This window comes from Clarias gariepinus, chromosome 2, assembly GCF_024256425.1.
Source record: "Clarias gariepinus isolate MV-2021 ecotype Netherlands chromosome 2, CGAR_prim_01v2, whole genome shotgun sequence".
Taxonomy (NCBI): Eukaryota; Metazoa; Chordata; class Actinopteri; order Siluriformes; family Clariidae; genus Clarias; species Clarias gariepinus.
In genome coordinates, this window is record NC_071101.1 from 23,962,602 (window position 1) to 23,974,356 (window position 11,755).

General features: G+C 40.8%; 1 protein-coding gene across 1 annotated transcript; it reads left to right on the forward strand.

Moving 5' to 3' along the window:
- Positions 1 to 230: 230 nt before the first annotated feature.
- On the forward strand, positions 231 to 10,742 carry LOC128512592 (circadian-associated transcriptional repressor). The gene is made up of 6 exons (XM_053485943.1): positions 231 to 394; positions 3,174 to 3,609; positions 4,149 to 4,224; positions 6,408 to 6,486; positions 9,320 to 9,446; positions 9,878 to 10,742. The coding sequence occupies exons 2-6, from the start codon at positions 3,181 to 3,183 to the stop codon at positions 10,274 to 10,276; spliced, it is 1,110 nt and encodes a 369-aa protein (XP_053341918.1). The 5' UTR covers positions 231 to 394; positions 3,174 to 3,180; the 3' UTR covers positions 10,277 to 10,742.
- The last annotated feature ends 1,013 nt before the right edge of the window (positions 10,743 to 11,755 follow it).

Here is an 11,755-nt window from a genome sequence, read left to right on the forward strand (position 1 = left end):
CATTATTCTCACTGATCGAATGAGGCGTGAATAAAGGAGCAAAAACAGAGCCGCGAAGCTGACAGCGCGTCCGGCTGCTGCTGGAGTGAAAGCGATCCGCGCATCCACGTGCTTTCTGTATTTCCATCTCGTTTGCATATGTAAGCCTCGGCTGGCCTATCACCCACGGCCGCCTGTATACGCGAAGCTTATTGGCCAGCTCGTGCTGAGGAGACGCGAATGGGAGAGCGCGGTGCGTTTGTTCCCGCCCCCACAGACACGTTGCCTGGGGAGCAGTAACACGGGCCGCTCAGTCGCAGCTCCGCATCACGGAAAAGCACGACTGCGCACCGTGTCCTGGACTTACCTCTGAAACAAAGGAAAGCGCACCATTCCCTTACATCCTGAAAAACAGGTAGGTTCATAACTATTAAACAAATCTGCTCGGATATTAGGGAGCACCCAAGAAAGCGTATGAGTTATTCGCGGCAGGATTTACAAGACGGAATAGATGTAAAGAGAGTTTAGAGGAGTTGCCTGGAGCTATGCAGTGAAGCTGGCGCTGGTTGTTGTTCACACTCCTCTATGCGTCTATGTACAGATGTGAGAGCTTACACAATCCATGCTGGTTTAACTCCAGAAAAAAAAAAACATGGCGCCTTTGTTATTTTTTAATTTTCTATCTAAAAAATCTATTTCGAAAGCCTGTATTAGTTGAAGGGTTATAGGAAGTATAGATTGTTCCTGAAGTCCTTTTGTGAAATGAGCCACAGCTTATGATACAGTAAATCCCCTCTCTGGGCAGTTCATGCTGTGTTAAGGTGTTTTGTCCTGCCTGTGCCCCACCCTCTTCAATCCTACAGGTAATAACCGATCGACGATGGATCCATTTAGCAGTTTTCTTTTCTTTAAACAGGTTTCTTCGATTTCATCTCATAGTTTACAATAAAAATAGTAAACAGGTTTCTTCCCACATCTCATAGTTTACAATAAAAATAGTCTGTAAACCCACTGAAGTGCAGAATGTTTGGACCCAGACTACTATAACATCCCGTTCTTCATATAATCCAGAGTGTGTGTGTGTTTTATCTGGATTTTTTCAGTGTGTTGCGAAATGCTGTGAATGTTAGAAGTTGTTTACACATTTGTTGATAATCACACTGCCAAACCCGTCCTTTGTCTTACTTACAGGCTGTTCTTAACACTTTTCTGCTTTGAACCGTCTGAAAGCTTAACAAAGTCCTCGAGACGGAAACGCTGCCATTAGTTATTCATCACCTTTCAGACAGACTCGTTCTTTTTAACGCCGTGTCCCTGGCGCTCGGTTACATAATGTGCATTTATTATTGGACAGCACGTGTTCACCGACCTATAATAACAGTCGGGTTGAGATAGGATAGAGTACATAATGTGATCCAGGTTGTAAGAGGGGGAAAAAGTTGCACGTGACCTAATTCAAATTCTTCAGGTCAAAAAGTTGGTGAGTGTGTTCTGTCTGATTTTTAAAGTTGACCCATTTTATATGAAATGTATAAGTTCCCTACGTTTCCTGTTTTAGATGAAAAGTTCAGAATATTCAGCGGCTTAGTGGTTTGCACTGTTGCCTTGCACCTCCGGGGTTCAGGTTCGATTCCCGCCTCTGTGTGTCAGGAGTTTGCATGTTCTCCCCGTGCTTGGTGGGTTTCCTCCATGTACTCCGGTTTCCACACACTGTCTAAAAGATTAGGCTAAATTACGTTCCCAAATTGCCCATAGAATATGAATAGAAGTATGTGCAATGCCATGGATTGGCACCCTGTCCTGGTGTACCCCACCTCATGCCCTAAGTCTCCTGGGATAGGTTCCCTGTAACCCTGTATACAGGATAAGCAGTATAGAAGAATGAATGTAATCACTCATTCACTTTCATCTTCTATGTGTCTGTATAATTAGTTAGTACCATACAGTTTAAAGAAATTTTAAACAGAATACAGCCCTTTAAAAATGGCAATTTTTTACAAAACTGCTTTACAGAATCAAAAGAAAATTAGGGAAATCCATATGAAATGTGTGAGATGATTATTACATAGTAGGGATTGATTTGCAGTTATACTGAGTGCTATGTGGCTAGACGTTTGGTATAACAGGAGAAGTGAGATATAATGCATACAGAATATGCATTGATCTTTCCTGATTTCGGTCGATCAGTTCGGAAACTGATTGCATCACTAAGCTGTCCATTGACAATGAACAACTCTGTCCTCGTTTGTCCTCATTGCTGCCTATTAGATAAGTGATCTCATGGTGAAACCCTCATGTGAATTACTATTAAAAAGCATTTAATGCTGACATAGGATACTCCATGCGTCCTCTCTGCCCTCTCTCCATAAACAGAACTAGCAATGTTGTACAATTCCAAACAAATACCCTAATTAAATTATTATACCTTCTGTAACCTTCTGATTAGAGAGAAGCATAGTAATTCTGTGAATGCTCCAAAACGAAGTCTGTACTGGTTTATTTTACCGGCATGTTACAAAACCAGCTTTCGTGTGCACCATCCCTGAAAGCTTTTAAAAATCTGCTCGTAAGTGGGACTCTGCCTCCCATATTTTATGTTATAAATGTCAGCCTTGCAGCTCTATTAAAATGGCTGTCGTCAGGGGACTATTGTTTCCATCTCATGGTGGCTTGTCATGGCTGCTGTGATCCAGTTTTATTGAATGAGCAGTTGAGACTCTTGGTGCATGTTCTTAGTCACCTGACTAGGCAAGAGACTCCCATCGGTAAAGGTTTTATAATGAGAAGAAAATACATGACAGTTATTTTTAATGTATGAATGCAGAAGTACAGATCTATACATGGGGAAATTATTTAAACTGGCTATGAAGCTCTTCTACATATAGATTGAAGATAGTGCTTGTTGGATTAGTGCATCTTTTTAAGTATACGATGTGTAGTCAGACTACCATGTAAAAGTTAGTAAAGCTTGATTATTTAATGTAACGGGCCATTTTTTTGGGAAATAGCAGTCAGTTTCCTATAGACACTGATTATGCACAGTATGGGGACTTGCATGTTGGGACTGGACGACTGGCTGGTATATGCCTTGCAGTGTTGGCACCTTACACACATACTACTGTGCCATTCCCACATACAGGGCATTTCACTATATTAATTGTAGACTTACAGTAGGCCACATCTCTTTTCCACAGGCCAGTAATGAAGCGGCCTAGGATGTCCGCATCAGATTCGGACTATTCCATTGACTGGCTGGCCAGCGATGATGAGGACAATGACAGTGAGCTGGAGACCGAATGTGATGGAGAACAGGATACACTGCCCACCACAGCTGCAGCTCAGAACAGCTGTGGTCCTCAAATTTGTAGGAAAATCAGTCACTCCTCAGTGAAGGAAAAGGAGGATGGGAGCTGCAGGAGCAGTCCCCCCTCCAGCCCAACCAGCTCGTTCAGCACTGCAGACAGGGAGCCTTCACCATCGAGTATGTCTGGCCACAGCTGCACCCCGGGAAGCCCTAAAGGCAAAACCAGACAGGCGCAGAAGAGAGTACGTTGCCTGCCAGTGCCAGAACAAAAAGAAAAGCAGCTCATAGCCAGCCCAACTGAGAAGGACAAGCTGTTTGCGTGCAAGGTAAGGCATGTTTTCTTACAGCCACATTCAGTGCAAGGGAAATGCCAGGTCTACAGAGAAGTGTCCTTATCACCCACATAATCTAGATTTACACCCAAGCAGAACAAATGTTAGAAATAAGAACAACGGAACTATTTTTAATACTTCAAGAAGTTTTATGAGTCAACAGGTTAATTTCATATGTAGAGCTACTGTAATACATTAGCAGTGGTGTATAATGGTGAAACATCAGTAGTTCACATATCTGACTTTGTAAGCTTGTTATTGACTCTGTACATATAAAAGGTCAGGAATATGAGGTACAAAAATATGTATTTATTTAATATTTAATTATCAAAATGGATTTTTCGAGACTTTTTGATTGGACTTACATACATATATAAATTGTACACCGAAAAAGCATTTTCTCTGCAGAAATGAAAACTACTTTGAAACCATGCCCGCAGGACACTTTTTGTCAGTAGAGTTATTCTTGATCAGATAATGACTAGCATTAGGAAAGAAAAAAAAGATGCTGAATGATGTTTTTTGTCCCACAGTGTGTGGAGTTGCAGTGCTATATTCACCCACTCTCCTCGATCCTGAATGGCCTGCGTTCTGGCAGATACAGAGAAAGTGAGTAGCAGCTGTTTCTAAAAATTCTTCCTATTGTTTGTTATCAAGGGTTTTTAGCTTCATTCCTGCTCTTTTCCCTACTTCTCCTTAACACAGTCTCACTGACTTCATGCCAGAGCTCTCCACTGTTTAAAGTCTAAATTACTAAGTTCATACTTCCATATTAACCTCAAGCTTTTAAACCCTGGTTTCCTTTATATTGCTGTCTCTTTATGTAATTAAAAAGTTAATTGATGTCGATTGATGAAAATTGCCAAGCTCTGTCCGAAAGTGTTTGCTCACTCAAATTACTATATAAATAGTTCTATATACGGTATAGAATCATCACTATGAAACTTTTTGTGTTGAAGAGAAGCACTCCTACCAGGGGCTCTGCAGAATCTTCTTTAAAGCCCAACATACCGACACAACCCTCCCCAAACATGGTTCATGATTTTATTTACCTTGTGGCTTATTTGGAATTGTTTTGGTTCTGCAGTGACACGTGACCCTCTCAAGTGGCCTATTTACTTATCTTTTATGCAATGCAATTATTTTCAATATATTTATTTAAAGTACAATTGATTAAACTACTTTTTAGTAGTCAGTCACCTAATCGCCACGAGGTGATTTCCCAATTTCAGGCACAGTTGGCATACTAGATTGACTTGTCCAGATGAGCTGTGCCAAAGTATGGAGCAATCATACTAGTCAGAGGAGCTGGACTCTTGGCGTTCTGTCATAGTACGGATCACGGATCAGTCATAGACTTACAAATTCATAAACATATCACATATGTTTTAAGATAAAATCACATTAATACACCAGTATTATATCGGGTTGTAAACACTAAAATGCTGTGTAATTGTATAATATTTAATTTCATTATTGCACATATTTACCTATTATTATTATTATTATGATTGTTATTATTTTAATTATTATTCATGTACTGATTGTAGAAAGCTTATAGAATTTTTGAACTATTTAGTTCTACAAACTTTACATTTTGTCAGGATTTCGATGATTAAGTTAAGTCGATCAATGCTCCTCCACTGAATCGTAGCCATTTTGGTTACCAAAAAAATAGCAATAATCTTACCATAAACTTCCTATAAACATGTTTGTTAGCTAGGTAGAAACTGTCTGTCAGGTCTTATTGGTAGTTTAACGCTATTTTGGCTTATCTAGTCTAATGTTTTAAACAATGAAAAAGTATTTAAATGCATTCTTATAATTTTGGGTGAACAGTCATATGACTTCAAAATTATACTCAGATCCTGACTGTCCAGTCATCCCTAGAAGGCTGGCTGAAGTGTACTTATTTATAATTACTGGGTGAGGTGTGTTAGTATTAGAGGACACTTGACACTCTTTAGGAGCTTTTGCTTTAAAGATGATTTGAGGATGTTATTAAAAGTATTACGAATAGAATAAACACCTAATTGATTTCTTAAATATCTTTCTTTCTTAAGGTAATTATGGTAAAGTACTGTATGTGCTTGACACTATTTGATGCAAGAATAGAATCCTGTTGGATTAAGATCTGATGAGTTGTAAAGACTATAACATAAGATTTCAATCATTTTCATACTTGGTAAACTATTCACTGATTCGGCCCTTGTGTGATCCGCTGAAAAAAAGCACTTCCAAATCCTAACACACAGACATCGTACTTTCCTTTAATGTGCCACCTGTTCCTAGCTAATGTTTTTTCTCTCAAATGCTCCCTAGGCAGAATAAAACACTCTTGAAGTGTTTGCATCTTAGCAGTAAAATGGTATCAGCTCTAGCATCTTTGCTTGTAAAAAAGCAGTGGATAGAGCACTGGTAAAAATATAAGCGAATCAGACCCACACACTACCGCATGTTATTAAGCACAGTAGATCCCGAATGTTACATTTTGTTGGCTAGGATTTAGCTTCACATGGTTGGGTGGGCATTTAGGCAGGCTGTGAGCCAGACGAGCATTCACTTGCAGTCATACTGGGATCTCCGTCAAAGCTGGAGCTTCATGTGACCCCAGACTTCCTGGCCACAGAGACAGAGAGTCTGCCCTCCCACACACTTCACAAGAACCCATCTGCTGCACAGGCACAGCCCAGCCTGTCAGAGATGAGGCTTCAGAGCTGAGTGTAAAAAAAAAAAAAAAAAAAAAAAGACAGAAAAAAATAATAAATAAATAACGTGGTTTACTTTCACAGGACTCAGCACTTTTCAGGAAAGTGTAGCCATGGATCGGATCCAGAGAATAATGGGGGTGCTTCAGAATCCGTGCATGGGGTAAGAGCTTCCCTCCTTGTCCCTCCTTTATTGATGTACTGTCTGATATGTTTCATGCATCTGTGACACAAGGGTTTAAATTTTTGGGATGTTACCAAATATAAATGCATTACAAATAAATACAAACGCAAAAAGCAAACAAGTGTACCAGAATGCTTTAGGCTAAATCTCATGGAAAGCAATAAAATTGTGAAGCATCTTAGGAACTAGATAACTAGTTTAAAAAGTTATGTTCTGCAAATGACTATTTGTTTTACATTGCCCAGCCAAGGAAAAGGTCACCACTTGGACTTAACTAAGCAAATTGTTAAGAGCCTTCCGTTGTATAATTACTGCACTGGTTAATATGCTTCAGCTGTTTAACCCTAAGTGATACAGTGAGCAGGTTCCATGTCAGAAGACATATCCTGTAGTTGTGGCAAAGATGTTACTCTGTTTTAGAAGGGTCAAATAATTGGCCTGCATCACAACTAAGAAGATTGCTGAAATTCTTAAAATTCGGATAGGAACTGTAAACACATTATTATCACCTGGAAAGATTTTGCTGAACCATCATCTTTAAGGAAGAAATGTGGTTGGATTGATCACTTAAACAGTTGTTGAACTCACAGCTATGTTTAAAGTGAAAACAAACGCATTTCCACATACACAATGCAAAGAGAAATTAAAGGAATGTGGTCTAAACAGCTGTGTTGCCTTAAGACATTTAAAAAGGCTTTCTTTTCTAGAGAGCGTAAAGAATGGACTGTGGAGCATTGGAAATAGGTCACATGGTCCAGATTCACCCTGTTCCTCAGTGCATCAGGGTGAGAGGAGAGGCGGAAGAAAGGATGTATCGATCATCCCTAGTGCTTACTGTATAAGCTGGTGTTATGACCTGAGGTTGCTTCTGTTGATCGAGTCTAAGTTCAGCAATGTTATGTGCCCAAAAAATGAGGTCTGCTGACGACTTACATATATTAAATAGCCAGGTTTTCCCATCAAGGGATTTTTGTCCTTTCCTGTTGGCACAGATCTATTCCAAAAGGACAATGCCAGGATTCATTGTCCGCAAATTGTGAAAGAGTGGTTCAGGGAGCGTGAGACATCATTTTTACCAGTGGACTGGTCCAGACTATAAACCCATTGATAATCTTTAAGATGTCCTGGAGAAGATGCTGCATAAGCTTATTGAAATAATGCCATACTGAACACGTGTTGTAATCAAAGCAAAAGCAGTCCAGTGAACAACAGTAGAGTGACTTTTTTTTTTTTTTGGCTGGCCAGGTATTTTGTCAAAGAAAAATTTTTTTTTAGATTTGCACTTTTTTTATCCACATCTGTTTTAAAGCTTGTTTATTTATTAGTCTATTTGTTTGTTTGCTTACCCTGCACTTACATTCTTATGGATTCCCACAAACAACTGATGATCAACACGTGTGAATGCTGTGCAGAATAACCCACGGGATTGCTGACTCACTAGAAGGCTTATGGTGGTGTTTTGTAGGTGTCTCCCAGCAGGCTGTCTTTTCCTCATGACTCCAAGTGTGACGCCCTGTAAGAGAGAGCTGTGACACAGTCTGTATGCCCACAACAGGAGAGCCATTCAGTCCTGTTTGACTAGTCGATTGGAAGTCTATTCTGGAAATAACCTTACATCCAATCAATTATCTGTCTTGTGGCGAGACCATGTAATGTTCTACAATGCAGCTGTTGGGAGGCGAAAAGTCTTTTGTTGCTTTATATGACTTGCCATCTCAGTGTGAGTCAGAGTGGGTGATGGACACATCAGTTTCAATTCTGAGGACCGTGTTCGGCACAAAGCCTGGCTCTTTTCCATGTTGCATTGTGCCACACTGTAAAATGTTCATTCTTTGTGAAGTGCATTTTAGTTCTCAGAATATCTAGGGCACTCGTGTAATGTGGGATAGGCCCAATTATACTGTATTCAAATTCTGATGAATTTGGGTAAGAAAGGTGGCTGGATTTAATTTTGTGCAAAAATGACGTCAAGGATAAGCTGTAAACAATCCCCAACCTTTACTCTTTTTACTTTTCATACAAACATAGATGTCATTAGAATTTATAGTAATATGACATATTGCATGTAACCGACCCAATACATTGAAGTCGCTGGCTATTCATTGCAAGTGACAGCAAAGTGCCCCCCCCCCCCCTCCATTCTGTAGATCAGGGCATTGAGCCAACATGGCCCCAGCTGACCCAGCAGCTGCTAGAGAGAGAGACTAAACGGAAGAGAAGCCACCTCCCTGCAGGCACACACAGCATGGGGTGGCAAAGAGAAGCCGTTGTGAACCCCTCCCTTGGGTTGAACAATTTTGCCAGCTGGCAGCCACTCGGAGCGAGGCCTCAATGCTGGCAAAAGGATCAAATTAACTTTCCTGGCAAGGGTCATATTGGATAATGCATGCACATGTAAATTTAATAGGACTAAGACAGGTAGAATCTGGTCTTATGATTTACACTAATCTACCTTAAACATCTGCTGAATCCTTTTAGAAGTCAATGAACAGCAGCTTGTGTGTGGGTGGGTGTTCGAGTCACATCACTTTTCCTCAGGGCAAATGTTCTCCTTTGAATGCAGCGTGCCTGCGTGCGTGTTGCTTGTAGGCTTATGCACCTATTTTTAGAGGCGAGAGAAACGTTGTGCTCTATGCCACGTGTAAGCATAAACATGTGCGTGCTGTATTTGTTGCAAGACATGCTTTCACATCCAGTGCTACCAGTTAAGTTCAGGTAGAGAAACCAGACTTTCACTCTCACTCAGATCAGATAGCATGTCTGTGCTGCCTCAGATCTCCTTGCTAAATTTAATTCACCCTGTTTCATGCAGTGAACGGTATATTGACATTATCCTGAAAATGGAGGAAATGTTAAAGACCTGGTTCCCCAACATAAAACCCAGTCACCAAACAACTGCTGTGGAGACCCAGGAGACCGCACTGCTGAAAAAACCCAAGGTAATGATGCGTTTTGCTGATGTCGCTCTTGCATGTATTGTACAGTATGTTTACGAGAGCTGGTAACACACTATTGTAGTTTTAAGACAATCTAGTCACAAACATGGTTATGGCAGACAACATTATCACTGTTCTAGGAAAGAACAGGTCAGACAGGTAGGGATTAAAGCCTTTTTTTATGTTTTAAAGGGTATTATATGTCTATTTCTCATGTTCCTTAAGGAATAGGAAACATACACAAACAAAATGTACTGTACTTGTTATACAAATAGTTTTATGATTTAATAATCTCAGAGCATATTAGATTAGATTAGATTAGATTTAACTCATATGTAGTGTATATGTTTGAAATGGAGTTGTAGAAGTAACCAGATGTAAAATTCTCATCTCCCTATTTTTTTTCTCTCTCTTTTTCTTCATCTTTGTCACAGTTGTCCCCTGCTGGTCCCTTTGACTTTGGCACGGCTGGTGCTTCTCCTGTGGTTGCTAAGGCCATGAATGCCACTGACCATATGCCTCCAGCACCTTACTCCACCACCCACCTGAAATGGCTCCACACTACTCCTATCTGTTCACCCACTGCTGAGCAGGGTCAGCGCATGGTCCGGAACTTGCTAACAGCGCGCAGGGATGAGGACGTGACGCAGGACAACTCGGTTTCCTCTACTATAGACACCCCTGAACTTAACATGGACTCGGTGCCTAGTCAACCGCCACCAGGAAAGATCAGTGCCCCGTGCCTGGAGAGACTACTGAAATCCACAGAGAGTATCATCAACCACAAAGCCTCCAGGGGGGCGAGCGGCGTGGGTGCCAGCACTTTATCCTAGTCCACAGAGACTGGGCTTTGTGTAATCAGAGCCTAAAGAGCAGAGACTCATACTATCTCATGCCAGTGCACTCGAGCTCACCCCAGCACAAGACCCCTGCTCCATTTCAGCCTTCGGGGGACACACAGAGCATAGCTATGGCCAAGCCTAGCACTTAAACTGACATGACTTTCAGATTATCCGTGCATCAGTGTGTCACTGGTGTGGCAGTGCGTCCTCACCTTATTTGGGTTTGCCAGCTTTGAATCCTCTCGGGTATATTACCGCTTGTCTCCCGGATATTCCTGGTGAGACTGAGGACTTGGTGGCATGATGTGAAGAGTCAGCATATTGGTATCTGTGAATAAAGGAAAACATTACTTCAGAAAGGGATGGGAAATGAAGAGTAATGTGTTTATGGGGAACACTTCAGATATTCCAATGTGTCGATTGTAGTTGTAGATAAAACCTGTGGGATGAATGTGAATTTCGCTTCTTCTTCTTCTTTTTTCATCTGCTCCACTGGAGTTGGTTGATGTGACTGTTACTTCATAGGTATAAACTTAAAGCTAAGATTTTGGTACAACGGTTCTACCTCAGTCTGAAACCATGTCAATGGTTGTGTTTAGAACGAATAAGAACTAGCTTTCACTGACATAGAATCAGAAAGAGGGAGCCTGCTAAGATCAAGGTGAGCCAAATTTGCCTGTAGTGCCGGGGTCTTGAGTATGAGCCTTTTTCTCTGCAAGGAGAAGCTCCAGAGACCTGACTGGTGCCAATGTATAGAATGTTAACTGCAAATTCCTTTTTTCTTTTTTTTTTTTTTCATCTTTCAACGAGCATCTCTACGTTTGAGGGCAGCCAGTGCCTGTTTAATTTGATGTCAAGCTGTGCCTGTACACTGGTATTGAAGTAAATAAGAACCACATGGAATACCTGCATCCTCTGAATGATTGACTAGAATGAATCGGTCAGGAACCTTCACAACTCCTAGCATCAGATACAAAGCAAAACTGTTTCCAGACTCTCTTGGTAAGATTAAGATGGAGGTAGTCAAAATTTGTGGGGGGGGTGGGATGGGAGGTTGTTTAATTTACCCTTGCGAAGTGGCCTTTACAGTGTGATATTTTATACTTTCTAAATAAATGTGGTTATATTTGTTTGGAATACTCCTGCTGTGTCTTTTTTTTCTTTCACTACACATTTCTTGTTCGTTAAATATGTGATGATATCCTAAAGATGCATGTTTGTATCATATATATATATATATATATATATTTATATTTAGAATATCTGACAGGAAAAATGTCAGATTGGAGAATCTCAAGTAAGCAAGAAGTAGGAGAAGGTTGTCCAGCAGAGCATTGTTCAACGCATTACCCTACCTCTGCACTTGCCTTCTTCCCATAGTGAATCCTGATGCCATCCACATTAAAAGAAAGCCTGATTCATCAGATCAGGGCACCTTCTCACATTGCTTTGTGGGCCAGTTCTGATGCA